Source organism: Lagenorhynchus albirostris, chromosome 16 (assembly GCF_949774975.1).
Source record: "Lagenorhynchus albirostris chromosome 16, mLagAlb1.1, whole genome shotgun sequence".
NCBI lineage: Eukaryota > Metazoa > Chordata > Mammalia > Artiodactyla > Delphinidae > Lagenorhynchus > Lagenorhynchus albirostris.
The window spans coordinates 31,162,418-31,178,211 of record NC_083110.1 but is presented as its reverse complement, the minus strand read 5'-3'; the positions used below and the strand labels follow the sequence as shown (position 1 = coordinate 31,178,211).

At 52.8% G+C, this 15,794-nt stretch overlaps 1 protein-coding gene and 1 long non-coding RNA gene across 6 annotated transcripts in view; one reads left to right on the top strand and one right to left on the bottom strand.

The window, feature by feature from the left end:
* Positions 1-10,490, bottom strand: part of TSPAN14 (tetraspanin 14) — a 55,116-nt gene extending 44,626 nt beyond the window's left edge. Inside the window, exon 1 of one of the 4 annotated variants that reach the window (XM_060125985.1) lies at positions 10,401-10,490. Coding sequence is in view for 2 of the 4 variants with exons in the window: in XM_060125983.1 (XP_059981966.1) it covers positions 5,306-5,309 (4 nt within the window). In the remaining 2 variants the exon portion in view is untranslated. Of the gene's footprint in view, positions 1-5,305; positions 5,325-9,695; positions 9,716-10,400 lie in introns of those variants that run through there. The other 3 variants (XM_060125986.1, XM_060125983.1, XM_060125988.1) reach the window with 3 other exon arrangements.
* Positions 10,491-10,746: 256 nt separating this feature from the next.
* On the top strand, positions 10,747-15,186 carry LOC132506837 (uncharacterized). 2 transcript variants are annotated; one of them, XR_009535970.1, is made up of 3 exons: positions 10,747-10,948; positions 11,811-11,945; positions 13,600-15,186. It is a non-coding gene; the product is annotated as an uncharacterized LOC132506837 (long non-coding RNA). The 2 variants fall into 2 exon arrangements; XR_009535969.1 differs by having other exon boundaries at positions 12,685-15,186.
* The last annotated feature ends 608 nt before the right edge of the window (positions 15,187-15,794 follow it).

Below are 15,794 nucleotides of genomic sequence, written 5' to 3'. Positions count from 1 at the left end.
CCTCCCCCCAAAATAATTCACAATGGGAGGCAGCAGGAAACCGGGGCAGAGCCCATGAATAGCTCCACTGTCAGTTCCCAGGCACCACCTCCTCAGCCCCACAGGTCAGCCCTAGCTGCCACCCGGCCACAACAGAAACTTCTGTGCTGCCAAGCTCCAAGCCCCTTACAACAGAGCGGTGGGCATGGGAAGCTGTGGACTTCTCACAGGGGCGGCATGTAAGGGCAATGGTGGGAGAGACAGGGCAGGGACGCAGGCCTCAAACTCACCAGGTCAGGGTCATATCGGGCACCTTTCTTTTTAGGGGGGCTATCTGCCAGCCAACCCTAAAATCTCCCCGCTTCCTGCCCTGCCCTTTGCAGGCACGGGGTGGCCAGAGCCAGATAGGGGAAGATTATGGTCCTTTCTGGGGTACACGGTGGCCACAAGGATGGGGAAACAGCCAGAGCACTCCCAGGACTCCCAGAAGGATCCCAGTAGATGGCTCCAACGTAAGCCCTCTCCCTGCCCCAACCCATCCCAGGAAGAAAACCTCATCTGCCCTCACCCCCTGCTTCTGCTCTGCAAGGAAGCCGCCTGCTCAAAACAGAAAAACCCATCTATTATTTACACCAGGTGCCTTGTACACAGGCTTTTAAAATCACAGGGTGGCAGTCAGGCCCAGAGCCCTGAAGCGGTACAAAGAAGGCAGAGCCTCTGGGCAGGCGGGAGATGGGGGATCCCAGAGCCGCGGAAGGTCCAGTGGGGCCTGGACAAGAGGCTTCACACCAACCCCTGAAACCCAGGGAGAATCTGCTCTTCTAAAAACTGATTCCCAATTCTTTGTGTGTTTCTCAGCCAGGATGCCGGACCTCACACCTGGCCCAATTCCTGCAAACTCCCGGGGCCGCTCAAGCCCAGGTACGAAAAGCCTCCCCACTCCCCGCCTCCCCAGAACCTCCCTAGACCCTATCTGGCTCTGACTGCCTCTTCACACTCTTACATCACACTTTTGGACACACAGGCAGGCCCACAGGGCACGGCCAAGAGCTGCAAACACCAGGTGCCCTGGAAGCAGGCTGACCTGAGCTGAAACAGACAGGCTCTGACTGCAGAAACACAAGATCCCTCCAAAAGAAAAACTCTGAAATGTTCATGCTCCCTCTTGGAATCAAAACAGCGTGTTTCTTTTCTGGTCAAGCACCCCATGCCTGGATTCCCCGTCTAGCCATCTCTACGACAGACCTCTGAGAATGTACATGTGAGGCATTCCTGCAGCTTGGCTTGGAGGAACCAAACACTGAAAGCAACCTCAATGTCCATCCACAGGGGGCTGATAAAGTGAATCATGGTTGACCACACAGAGGAATAACATGCCGCCGTTAAAAAGAATGGCCTGCACTGCGTGTGCTGAAATGGAGCAATCCCAAGATAAACTTTAGGGTAGAAATCAGAACACCCTAAGTAGTGTACGGCATGGTGATAAACAAGAGGAGGCCAGAGACGCTTCACTAGACACCCAACACCTGGTGATGGTGACAGGGCCTCAGGGGAGCAGAACTGAAGGGGTCAGGGGTAGAAATATTAATTTTCACTATATATTTTTACATATCTTTCATTATGTACTTTTTTAAAGAAAAAAGTTAAAACTAAATTGACATTTAAAATCCCTAAAGTTCGTGGCACAAAAAATTTGGCTTGTAGCTCTCTGCAGGCAGTTTCTGGCATCTCCCTAGAACAAGAAGAAGGGGGGAAAAAGGGGAAGAGAGTGCCAGCCTCTGGAATAAAGACAGACTTACCAACTCAGAGAGTTCCCTGTTCACAACTCCTCCCCAAGTCCCAAAATAGAAAGCCTTCCTAGGAAGACCAAGAGCCGATTTTGACCAAGGCAGAAGGGAAACCTAAGTTATTCCATACAGAGGACCATCTGTAGCCAGGTCCACTTGGTCCACGATGAGACTGTAAGACCCCCAGGTTCTGGGGGCACTGAGCCGCAGGCATCCCAGGCCTCAGCATGGACCCTTCTCAGGGCCCTCCCCAGTCATCAGTGAGGCTCAAGGTCCTGGTGTTACAAACTCATCCCAATTTTAGCAGCTGAAGAAAGCTATTTCAACAGATTTCTAGGCCTGGCCCAACTCCAAGAACAGGCTAAAAACAGTTTCTCCAAAATCCCAGCTCTAAACTCCAACCCCTTAACCACTAAACTCCCTGTACCTTTCAGGAAATGCAAGCTGCAAAATGGAGCTGTGAGATGGGTTTGCACATTTGTTCCTTACTAAGGGAATACGCACATGTTGTTTAAAAGCCTACTTTAACTGACGCGTCAATAAATACTCTGCACTCAGAAGCACTGATGTATTTCCTCCAAGTGATTTTCCCCCTAAGGAACAATATAATAACCATCCCAGTCTCTCTCCTGCTTCTGAGGGGTATGACACAATGCCTATTAGAACCAGGACTGGCCAGACCGTTTGGGTGAGACCACTTGGCGGGCGGGGAGTGGTTCCTGGATGGCGCTCTCTCTACCTAGCAGAAGTTCCCTGGCCCACCTCGCAGCCCACCACAAAGACCTCCTAATGACTCGCAGACCATCCAGACCACAGAGAAAGGTGGCTGGAAAGAGGGAAGATGTTAAGTTTGGCTCCCCTATCCTATTAGAGGCTTTCTGATGAGTGTTCAATGTTCGACAAGCAGCCCCCAAATTAAGGAGCACAAATGAGACTCCACAACAAGTAGAATCACGCAGGCACTTGGAGCCCTCAGACCTCAGCTGCTGGAGACAAGTTCCTGGGCCCTCAGTGGGCCCTCAGCACCTCCGGTGCAGAATCCTACAACCCTCCATCAACCCAAGGCCGGCCCCTCTCTGACCGCCTTTCTGCATGAGCACGCAGTGCCCTACACCCAGGTAGGCACTGACCCTCAACACAACGAATCCTGCAGCCCCCCAGCTGGCACTTGCCCCACCTCCCCGCATCTGTCTTCCCACAGAGAGAGCTTCAGGACTCCCTAGCCCAAGGGGCCCCCGACAGGCCTGCCCATCCCACCCCTCCACCAGGGCACACACCACTCGCACCTCCCTGCTCCCTCGGGAATGAATGAATACCCCATGGCTACCACCAGCTCTTTTGTTGACAGGCCCCCTTGTCCATGTTTATATCATTACTTGTATTTCACAGGAAGCAGCTAGGACACCAGGAGACGATGACAGTGGAGGTAGGATGGCTGCACAGAGCCACTGTCCCCTGCAGGGGTGGAAGCCAGCCTTCAGGAAGGGGGGAAGGCCCGAACTCGCAGCCGTCAGATTTTCTGCACACACCCTTTTTTCTCACAACAGCGGGGGGTCTGGTTCCTAACAAGCTGACTGTCGAGACAGGAGCCCCCCCAGGAGTAGCAGACACACCCAACAGGGTCATCTGCGCAGGGTGTGACCAAACAGACAAGAGGGGCAGAGAAAACCAGGAGGATCGAAGGCCTTGGGCAGCGGAAGGAAGCAGCAGGGGATCAGGCCAGAAGGCCCCTGGAGCGGCATTGTGGGGGAGGGAGGGGATCACCCACTGCACCTCCCTTGGCCCAGCTCAGGCAGATTAGACAGTCGGGTCCCAGGCCTGTGGGAGAGGGAGATCCATAAAGTTGTCAGACTGGTTTGCCCAGGATGCAGTGAACAGGAAACACAAGGTACACAGGTCAAGGAAAGAGGGTCAAGTAGGGAGGGTTGTCCAGAGTCAAATGGCTGTTATCTGGCTCCCAACAGATCTGGCAACAAGGGCAGCCAGCACTGGCCTGGGGGCAGGGGGCGGGGGCACAGGGAACCAAGGCCACGGGTCCATACTGTTTCCTGGATGCAGAGGGCGGTCCAGGGGCCAAGAGTGAAGGAGCCAGGGGCCAAGGAGCCAGTAGGTGCTGAAAAGAAAAGGACTAGGTTTCTGGAAGCAAGGGAGTGACGCCCACAAAGCGGGCCACCACTCCTGAGTGACAAGCGTGAGTGCTGATGAGCTCAGGCTAGTGCCTCGTACACTGACAGTGTCTTTTTGACCAAACTAGTCAGGATCCTCTGAGCCCTCTGCCCCATGAGGCCCAAACCCGGGCTTCTGTCTCTGTCCCTGTAGAGTCCAGTTTTAGCAGGAATCCCGCTAAGGCAGTTTAGCCAGGATCTCCCACCCTCCATAGCTGATCACCTTCCACATCTGACCAAATTCCTCCTCCTCCCCGTGTAGCACCTGCCACATGACACCTGATCACCCTAGCCTGCCTTCAGCAAGAACTGTCAGGTCAGTTAGCAAAGAATTACCCTCCCCTCCTATAAATTTACCATCCATCCAACCACCCACCTCTGCTCCCTTGTAACATCTGGGGTTGAGCCCAATCTCTCTCCCCTACTGCAAAACCCCATTCCCCACTGTTGTGGTCCTTATACCTATCACGACACTCCTGAATAAAGCGTGCCTTACTGTTTTCACGAGTGTCAGAATGATTTTTTTTTAAACAATATGGAGCTCCAAGTCTTCCTGGACCCCTCACCCAGAGTGTGAGAACCGCTGGGGCTGGGGCTGGCCTCCCCGACCAAGCCCTGGGGGACAGACCCTGTCTGTCTGGCGCAGGGGTGAAGGGCTGAAACCAGACAGCCAAGCTGCAGGGTGGCTGGACATTAGGGAGGTCATCTGGAGAGGAAACAGGGTCTCTTCGTGGCAATGGTCACTCAGTGGGCAACCAGAGCCTTTCCTTGGAGCAGCTGGTGGCAGCAGCCAGAAGCCTGGAAAGAGCAGGGACCTGAGCAAGCTGAGTGGGCACCCCAGACTGGGGATCAAAACACTCCAAAAGCTGAGAGTCACACATGGCCCGAACTGCTGCAGTGGGTGTGTAGGGCCCAGTCGCCCATCCCTGGGAGGCCAAATCTGAAGCTGGGGCGGCCATATCCCTTATTTCCACCTGCCACTTTCCAACAAGCCCGGTTATCCCATGGTGCCCTGATGGGCTTCTGATGCATCAGCACAGACCCTGCCTTGGAACTGTGTGTCCTGGGATATGCTGCTGCCCTCGACCCTCCCAGGCTCACCACTCAGACTTCAGGGTGTGGATGAAAGAGATACAGGGGACACTCATTTAATTCCAGCTGCTGTGAGGGCCCCTCTCTGGAGTATCAGGACGACAAATTCCTCAAAGCCGCTTTTTCTTTTTTAATGCTTCCTGGGCCCTGCAAAATAGACTGGCACAGGCCCCAGCAGCTAGTACAGGTAAACAGGGAAAACACAGAGAGGGGGTTCATCGAACCTCTCCTCAGGGTCAACCTCTGCCTAGCCCCACGTCCCGACCCCTCCCCAAACCTTACCCATGCAGGAAAGCCCAGCCTCAGCTCTCCCAAATTCCAGGACATACGCAGAGTCTGAGGCAGCACCAGAAGTGTAGCTCTGACCCAGGATCCCGATGGCCCCGCCACGGCTCGCAGCCACGCAGCACAGGCTGACAGAGCCCAAGAAGGGAGGAGCTGGTCCCTCCAGCTATCCAGCTGATAGACATCAGGGCTCTAGGAACTTCTCCCTGGCTACTGGGCAGGCGAGACGTAACAGACCTCCAGGAGCCTGCCCAGGCCCACTTACTCTCAGATTACCAGCCTGCGGCCTCCTGAGGAAAAACCACAGCAACGCCCAGCCAGGCCCAGCCCTGGCCAACACCACCAGGCCCAAGAATGGAGGAAATGGGCTTCCCAGAATCCTTGGCTGGTGAGCACTTTGCTGAGAGCCGTCAGCGTGACAGCAGCAGTCCCAAACCAGGGTATCACCCTAACTCAGGGGCTGCACACACTGCTTCTCAAACCTGAAGGGTGTATGCTTCACAGTAACCCCACGAGGGACAGGAAGGGCAGATTCTTCTCACTTCACAGATAAGAAAACCAAATCCAAGAAAAAAAGAAAGAAAAAACATCAAAGACTTGACTTCTACTCAGCTAGAAAGTAGATACAACTCTAAAGCTGGCCTCACCACTGTCCACTCTAGGTGCTGGACAACATTACTCATCGTTATGTTTCATCGGCACTAAACATTTCCTACTAGCCAGGCCCTTTGCTGGTCCAACACAGCCACTTGCCCTGTCTGAACCAAAAAAAAAAAACATGCCCTTAAGGGAGAAAACAGATGTTGAGACATTATGAATATCCCACTGCTATAATGAAGATAAGACAAATCAGGAATGCTGGCATTCACTTAGACCAAAGATTTTCAAAGCACAGGTCTACACAGTCCCCTGAGGACTCCGATGGCCAGCCAAGAATGGGACCACTGCTGTAGACCACCGTTACCTCTCCCTCTATTCCAGGTAGGAGAGAAAACAGAAGCCCTGAAAAAGGAGGAGACAAGCCTAAGGATAGTACGTTAACCACGAGCAGAAGAACCTGAAGTCCCACCACCTCCACCAGTGTTTCTTGACCCTGCTGGAAGTCACCAGGGACAAAGTCGGTGACAAACCACAAAAGCAAGGTCCACAGGGTAGCCAGCTCTTTGACACCCTGCAAGCGTGGCCCGGGTGGAAATATGCAATTAACAAAGGGGTTCTAAACCACTTTGCAAGACAGAGAACCACCCCAGCCCCATATTCAAGCCTGTCCTCGTGTGGCTCCATCCTTTAGTAACCTCACCACATTACCTTTCCATACCCCTAGGCCTGCAGGCTCAGCCCCAGAGTCTCACAGGTGGAAGGGGAAGGGCAAGGCCTATAGAGGTGCTTCTACATGCTCCTGCTTCCAAGAAAGGTGGCTGCCCCTACTCGCCACATACAGATAGAGCATGAGGAAGTCCAAGAAGTCCAAGGGCTCATGTGCCAGGGCAGAGAGAAAGAGCAGGAGCCTGCTTCGCTTCCCATAGACAATAATATCCTTCCTTAAAGGCCACCAGGACCCAGCAGCAGGAAACAGGAATCCTGGAACCCAGTTTACAGCCCCTAGCACCAGGCTAGGAGCTAAACAAGTGCTTAGTAAGAATCCCTGGCCTGGGACTCATCACTAGTCCTTGGGCTCATAAACTAATGCATGAATAAATGAATGAGCAAAAGAAGACCCAAGGGGCTCAAATAACTTGCCCAGGGTCAGAGGAGCAAGCTGCTTCTGCAGACAACCTCTTACTACCCTAATAAGCATTTTTGTTCACCATACCTCTGCCCTTCAAATGTGGCACCTCAATTCATCTTTAACCTAAATGACATTTCTTTGACTAATTCATGATCGATGTTCATGGTGACACAGAAACATACGACATTCAGACCCAGACCTTGGGAAGTCACAGAGAAGGCACAGTGGTGGGCAGATGGCAGGCATCAGTGCTGTTCACCAAATGTTCCCAGTCCTCTTTTGCTCCCCACCCTGCAGGGAAGTACGTGGCCATGTGACTGCTTCGACCATTGAAATGCCACTTCCGGGTGGAAGCTTTAAGAGCCAGGGTGAGATTCATCATGTTCTCTGTCCGTCTGTCCAAGTGACCAGGAACATTTCACTTAATCAGCATGGGTCCCACGGTGAGAACAACATAAAACAGACATGCGATGGATGTGGTATAAGAAATAATCCTTTGTTGCTTTAATTCTCCGAGATTTGAGGATTGTTACCACAGCAAACTCTGATCTATCTAGACAGATACAGGCAATGACTCGCTCTTACTGTGCATGGCCGTGCCGGTCTTCCCATTCCCTGGCCTTAGGGAGACAAAAGCTACATCACCAGTCAACCTGCTATGTGCCCAGATAGTTGAGATGCTTTCAGAAGCAGGGAACATAAGGGCACCTGCACTGAAGAACTTACTAGTTCCTCTGTGGGCCAGGCTTGTTCAGTGTATTAATCAACTTTATTCACTTCTGAGAGGAAGGCATTATCTAATTAGGTATGAGGAAACCCAGTTCACATTCAGACCTTAAGCAAGTTACTCTGTGACCTCTCTAGGCCACAGTTTCATCATCTGTAAAATGGGACGTTAACATTATCTACCATACTGTGTCGTTTCACGGATTAAATGAATGAATACAAGTAAAGCTTCTAGGATAGTATGTGGTGTAAGTCTCAATCATTAAGTCTCAATAAACTTAACTATTACTACACATTTTAAAACCAGCAAAGGTTTCCCAGGACCGGCACAATGGCACTTTACAGGCATTGCCAAACTGAATTCTATCTCAGTTGAAGTTAAACAAATAACAAGTCAAATCCCTGAGCGCACTGTAACCTAGAGTGAGACCTCAGGAAATGTTTCCACAAGCCAGAGCTTCCAGAACTCCCTGCTCCCTCCCCTCCTTGGGAATTCACTACCACCAGGACCTGCAGGGCAGGGCCCCCTCCTCTCCCACACAGAACACGTGCTTTGTCCTCCCACTCCCAGTCACCGGAAGGGAGGCGCCCTCACCTGTCCTCAGAGATTTGCACAGCTGCCCAGCTGGTAAAGCGGGGAACTTCCCTGGGCAGCCAACCCTTCTGCAGCCCCTTTCTTCCTAGAGGCTGCCACAAACCTCCAAATGCACCAGTGGCCTTGAACTCCTGTTTGCCTGAATAATGCTGCTAAGCAGAGATCAAGCTCAGATTAATAAACGCTACAGAGCATCTACTACATGTCCAGCCTGGGTTCTAAGACCACACAGAGCTGACAGTCAGCTGTGAGCCTGGAACAATGCTTGCAACAGCTCCTGGCACCCCACAGACTCTCAACCATGCTTTGTTGAATGAACTGAAGACCATGTTTGGTAGTCCAAAAGTGGAGTTCAGAGATGTGGGGATGCAATAAGAGGGGAGGGGAAATCCGTCTGGTAGCCTGGGCTTCCAAGGCCTGACCCCCAGACGTTATGGATCCTCAGGATGAGACAAAGCTTGGAGACAGCTGAGAGAGGAGGTGAAAGGGCAAATGGGGCCATCATGGAGGAATATGCGCTTCATTCTGAGGGTGCCAGGGCCCAGGAGGATCCCTGGAAACAAGGGTGCTTTGGCCTTCCACAGGGCTGACTGAATGTAGAGGGAATGTAGGGGTGCTGGGGTGCTCTGATGGCCTAGGCCCCAGGTTTCCCTTCACCAACAGGGAGGGGTGACCTGAGCACTCTGCAGGCACTAACTTCCCCTACTTTGAGGTCAAGGGTAAGGGGGAAGGCTACTTTTGAGGATTTGGCAAGCAGCTCCACCCACTCCTATCAGCCCCAAGGCAACCCCCATCTCAGAAGAGAGAAGGACTCCTACAGAGCAGGCCATGGGAGAGAGCACACCTGCAAAGGCTCCAATGCAATGCCCTGAACTCACGGCCCAGGATGACCGGATGCCCCCAGACCCCAGCGCGCTGCTACACAGCGCCGCAGCCAGCCGCCAGGGCAGTACCGGGGCCAACCATTTCCCGACTCCTCACAGCACCGACCCCTTCTAGCCTGAGACCAACTTCTTCGTGCCTCCCGGATTCGTGTCCCAGCAGTCCCGGTACCCAAGTGTTCCTACACACACACACACACACACACACACACCCCATACCCACTGGCGGCAGTGTCCCTACACACACACACACACACACACACACACCATACCCACTGGCGGCAGTGTCCCTACACACACACACACACACACACACCCCATACCCACTGGCGGCAGTGTCCCTACACACACACACACACACACACACACACACACACACCATACCCACTGGCGGCACCACCACTCCTCCCCGCAGGAGCAGTGGCCCCGGGACAAGCCAACTCCGCAGCCACAGACCCAACTCGACCAAAGCTCCAGTTAGATCAGGAGTCGGGCTTTGCTCCAAAGCACAACCCCAAACGACCAGCACGGAGAAGCTGGATCACCACCTACTCAAACTCCGCCCGCCCCAAACCCGTGCAGGGCAGAGTGGTACACACCGCCGGGGTGGGCGACTTGGAGCACACTCGAGGCGGGGCGGGGAAGGGGACCGCCCTCCCCAGTCCGCGCCGCCCTCCACCCCTGGCCCGAGCTCCGGGCAGCCGAGGGTCCGTGACGGAAACGAAAGGAGTGCCCAACCCAAGGCTCGAGGCTGGAGAGAGGGGCAGAGCCCAGAACCGCGGCGGTCCGACCCCTCCCTCCCCGAGTGCTCCCACTCGCGCCCGGTCGCAGCAGGCACCCGTCCGGGGACACGGACAGGGCGAGGGCCGCAGAACCCCGAACGCCAGCCAGGTCGCCCGCTGTGGCTCTCACTCCGCCCGGCGCCCGAGTTCGGCTCAGCGGGGTCCGGGCCAAGGCCTCCGGCCCCTCACGGGCGATCTGGGCAGACAAAGCCAGCGCCGCCCGCCGGGCCGCCCCCGGGGCAGGGGCGAGGGAACCGGAGGGACCTATCCTGGACATGGGGAGCAGTCCTAGTCCCCAGAGGGCGCTCAGGGGGATCGGCCTCAGACAATGAGGGCGGCAGGGCCCGACGCTCCAGCGGGGACTCCGCGCTCTACTCACCCGGGCGCGGCAGCGGCGGCGGCGGCGGCGGCGGCGGCTACGACGACTGCAGCGGTGCGGCCGGGCTGGGCCAAGGAAGTTAGAGCAAGTTCGGCGGCGCTGGGCGGGAGGGCGCGACTCAGGCCATCCGAGCGCGGGGGCGGGGCGCGGAGGGGCGGGGCCGGGGGCGCGGCGCCCGGCGGCGGCTGAGAAAGGGGCGCCACTTCCCTGCGCCGCCTGGCGCGGCCCCGCCCTCCACGCCCCGCCCCCACCGCTCGCCCCGCCCGGCCTTCCAGCCCGCGCCTGGGCAGAACCCGCGGCGCCCGGTCCCCGGCCCGCCCCTTTGTCCCGCTTTGGGCGGGGCCGCAGGCGGGGGGCGGCCCTGGTCGGCGCTCGCCCCTTGGGTGAGCGGGGCAGGCTGAGGCCGGACCCGCACCCAGCGTTTGGGGGCCGGAGCAATACGTGGACGCCACGTCGGCCTTGTCACTGACCCCACCGGAACCCAGCCTGAGAGAAGCGCGAGTTGTGGGTGTCACAACTCGGGGCTACGGGGGTGACCGGGTAGAGAGGTGAGCGCAGGGTTAGAAAAATGGCTGAATTGAAAGTGCTGGAAGGCATTCCTGCCGGGCCTCGGAGACTGGGGTTGGGGTTGGGCTTCAAGACTGGGGTAGTAAATTAACATTTATTCTTTGTAAACCGGCCGGTAAAGACTGGCTGCTTGTAGCCTTCGTGCTAAAAATACCACGCTCTCTTTCGACTACCTGCCGAGATTCGTCCCTCACCTTCATCCTGACAAGATGGCTGAGAGGATTCTTGCGGGGGGAGGGGGTACTGAAGGTACAGCCTGTGTTAGAGAGGTATTCGCACCGCTGGCTGGGCTCTGATGTTAAAAAGGCTGACCTCTGGGGTCTCAATCCACCTATCTGAAAAATGAGGCCCGAGCACGCCTCATTTTTTAAGGAGCCTTAAACTCATTCAGATGGAGGAGGGCTAAGCGATTTGTTCTGGGGACAGCAGGAAACTCGGATCTGTTAAAATTGGGTCAAGAGACTAGTTGCACCACATTCTAGTAAAAGCAACCAACAGGTTAAGTCCAATGTAAGGAGGAGATCTTGAACTGTTCAGTCCATTCCCAGTTTTTTCTTATTAAGGGGGATGCAGTCTGCTTGTGACACCCCAGGCAGCTCAGAGACCCCCTTGCAGAACCTGTCTGTCCATTCATCCTCTAGCAGATAGTGGGTGCTTGACTGAGCGCCTGGTCTGTGGCCAGGCCCTGTTTTGACGCTGAGGATTCAGCAGTAAACGAGACAGCTGAAGCCTCTTGCTACATAAGGCTGATTTTCGGTGGAGGGCACATTATTGCAGGTTGAAATAAATGCTGGGACAAAAACAAAGGACTGGGATAGAGAACAAGAGCTGTTTGTACTTTAGGTGGAGCCAGCAGGGAAAATGTCTTTGAGGAGGTGATGGTGAAGTTGAAGTCAAGAAAATGAGGAGATAGCTTTGGGAAAAGCCAAGCAGAGACATTCCAAGTCAAGAACAGTTTGTGCCGAGGCCCTGAGGAAGGTAAGCTGTGAATGTGTGAAGGAGCTGAAAACAAAACCTTGTGGCTGGAGTTCAGCAAGCCTGGGAAAAAGAACAAGGATGAAGTGGGGAAGTGGGCAGGGACCAGGCCATGCAAGACTGTGTTTAGGAATGGAGACTGTTTATTAAACCATCGAGGGTGGGCTTCCCTGGTGGCGCAGTGGTTGAGGGTCCGCCTGCCGATGCAGCGGACGCGGATTCGTGCCCCGGTCTGGGAAGATCCCACATGCCGCAGAGCGGATGGGCCCGTGAGCCATGGCCGCTGGGCCCGCGCGTCCGGAGCCTGTGCTCCGCAACGGGAGGGGCCACGGCAGTGAGAAGCCCGCGTAATGCAAAAAAAAAAAAAAAAAAAGTAAAAAAAACCATTGAGGGGTTTTATGCAGAAGACTGTGTTTTGATTTTCTGCTGTGTGAAAATAAATTGGGTGGGTGGCAGGCACAAATAAAAGCAAGGAGATAATTAGACTGTTATGGCAGCCCCGGCCAAAACTAATGGTGGTTTGGACCAAATTGGTGGCCACACTAAGGTGAGTAGTTGAAAGATGCTGTTTTGGACATGGACACTGATAGGATGGATATAGGGGCAGGGAATAGAGAAACCAAAGATAACTTTGAAGTTTCTGGCTGGAGTAAGTGGGTGAACAGTGTCTCATTTATTGGGTGGAGTAGCCTGGAGGAAAGAGACTACAGTTCAGGGAGACACATCAAGAATTCTGTTTTAGGGGCTTGCCTGATGGCGCAGTGGTTAAGAATCCGCCAGCCAGTGCAGGGGACAGGGTTTCAATCCCTGGTCCGGGAAGATCCCACATGCCTCGGAGCAACTAAGCCCGTGTGCCACAACTCCTGAGCCTGCACTCTAGAGCCCGTGAGCCACAACTACTGAGCCCACGTGCCACAACTACTGAAGCCCACGCGCCTAGAGCCCATGCTCCACAACAATAGAAGCCACCGCAATGAGAAGCCCACGCACAGCAATGAAGACCCAACACAGCCAAAAATTAATTAATTAATTTAAAAAAAAAGAATTCTGTTTTAGTCATGTTGAGTTGAGATGCCCGTCAGAGATCCAGTTCAATTGTCCAGTCACTAGGTGCTCAGAAGAGAGGCCTGGGCTGGGAGTGGGGCTTTGGGAGGCATCATTTTAATGATGGTAAACACCTTGGGATCTGAGGGAGTCACCTAGGTTGAGGAGGTAGATGCAGAAGAGGAGAGGGTTCAAGAGGGACCCAGAGGAGTCAGACAGAGGAGCCAGAGCAGGAAAGAAGACTGAAAAAGAGGCTGGGGAGGCGAAAGGAGAACCGGGAGAGTGCTATGTCCCGGAGACTGACAAAGCAGTGTTTCCAGAAAAGAGTGGTCAGCTGTGGTAGATGCTACTTCCAGCTCAGATAAGATGAAGAAGGGGAAAGATCCTTTGACTCTGGCCCCATGAATGTCATTGGTGCACATGATAAGGACAGTGTTCCAGGAGTAGTGGGGTGGCAGCCAGACCATGCTAGAGCTATAGTGTTTGGACAGCTTGTCCAACAGGGAACACAGAACAGGGAGAGGTCTAGAAAGGGATGTGGAATCATAGGAGGCTTTGCCAGAGAATGCTAGATGACCCTAATAGCCATTCTCCCCCATTTCCTTTATTATAGACTTTCCAGTTCCAGCTGGCCACATGGCTTGCCTGAATAAAAGCAAGTTTCTAGGACTCCCTCATGGCTGCGTGTGGTCACATGACTCAGTTCCAGCCAACAGGAAGGAAGTGGAGGTGTCCACGTGCAACTTTTGAGAAGTAGCTTTAAAGGGAAGTGGTGTGCTTATCTCAGCCATTGCTCTCTCCTGCTCACTGGAATATGTAAATAGAGCTGCAGACAGCCTATCGAACTTTGAAGCCATAGCCATGTGTTGAGGATGTTAGTGCAACAAGTTAGAATAAATCCGGGTTCCTAATGTTTAGGGAGCCACCGTACGTGCTCTGGGCTATTACCTCTTGATTTTGTATTTGAGAAAAAGAAATTTCTGTCTTGTTTAATCCTCTGTTTTCCAGTGCTCATAGCCATATCTAATTTTTACTTCTGTTAGGGTTTTGTTAAAATATGGAAGTTACTAGAGCAGGTTTGAAGAGTGATAGGAATGATGCAGGAGTGATGATTCTGAAGAAAAGGTGGAAGGAGATGTTATGTGAGCATGAATGGTGAGGACACCTCTGGTAGAGGGATGACTCCACCATTATTAGAAAGGGGGGTGTGGAGACAGAGAAGATGTTTCCAGGGAAAGTTGCAATTGGGAAGATGATCATCCACACCTGATGATTTCTGGTTAACCCTGGATGTGAAGGAGGTCCTGAGCCTAGAACAAGGAGGAGAGAGTAAGGCCAGGTTTGTGAATCATGGACCCGATGATGTTGGAGGTCCTGCCAGCCTGAGCAGCCTCAGGGAGACAGCTGCTTTCTGGAACAGTTGGCCACACTGCTGCAGGGCATGAAGAGGGTGAGGGGAGTGCCCACAAAACCGGCAAGGCCTCCACCCCTCCCCCACCAGGCCTCACTGACAGTTACTTATGACACTCGCCTGCCATTTCCAGCTGCCCTTTGAGACCCACCAAGCTTTACCTGACCCATTTTTACAATAATACGGGGTGGCTTCAGAAAGCATCAGGGACACTCAAAGCAGGGCAGGCCCATTTTCTCTTCCTTTCTTAAAAAGTAAAAAGAATTGCAGTGGTGATTATTTAGAAATGTATAGAAATATCAGATCTCTATGTTATGCACCAGGAACTGCCATAGTGTTGTAGGTCAGTTATATACTTCAAAAAGCAAACAAGCTCATAGAAAAAGAGATCAGATGTGTGGTTACCAGAGGTGGGGGGGTGGGGAGAAGGGGAATTGGATGAAGGTGGTCAAAAGGTACAAAATTCCAGTTGTGAAATAAAGAAGTACTAGGGATGTCATGTACAACATGATTAATTAACACTGCTGTATGTTACATATAAAAGTTCAGAAAGTAAATCCTAAGAGTTCTCATCATAAGGAAAAAATTTTTTTTATTTTTCTTTTATTTTGTATCTGTATGAGTTGATGGATGTTCACTAAACTTATTGTAATCATTTCATGATGTATGTAAGTCATATCATTTTGCCATATACCTTGAATTTACACAGTGCTGTATGTTAGTTACATCTCAATAAAACTGGAAGAAAAAAAAGTACAACGTAACCAAAAGACAAAATAAATTAAAAGAATTGAGATATGGACAGTCCCAACTCATAAAAGGGCTGTATTGTAAACAGTGACTTAGTTTCCGGGCTAGCCCCCAGAACTGTAATTCCCAAGAATATAACTGAATTATTGCACAGACTGCAAGCCTTCGGTATAGATTATGGGAACAAAAAACATTACAAGGAGGGGTAAAAGAAAAAAGCTGAGAGTTTCTTCTCCTCCTGGACCTGGAGTTGGCTATAAATTTTAAATGGAGGAGCTTGGCCTTTATCATCCTCAGACTTCCTCCTTACCCTCCTGTCCCAGTCTGGTCCCTATCCCAGTGCTGCTTTTACTATCCCTGGGCTCCGCTCTGTAGCGCCTATGTGTGTGTGTGTGTGTGTACAAGCTGGGGGGCAGGGGGGCGATGAGGGGAAGCAGCTTGAATAGAAGAGGAACTTGGTGTCCAAGTGCTCCTAATTCTCAGCCTCTGGATCTTGAGCAAAATACTTTACATCTCTGAGCCCTACTTTTCTTATCTGTAAAGTCAAGATAATAATAAAACTCACCTCACGAGCTTATAGTAAGAATCAAATGAAATAATGTTTATAAAACATGAGCTGGAAGGAACTCTTATTTGTTTTGTGGGAA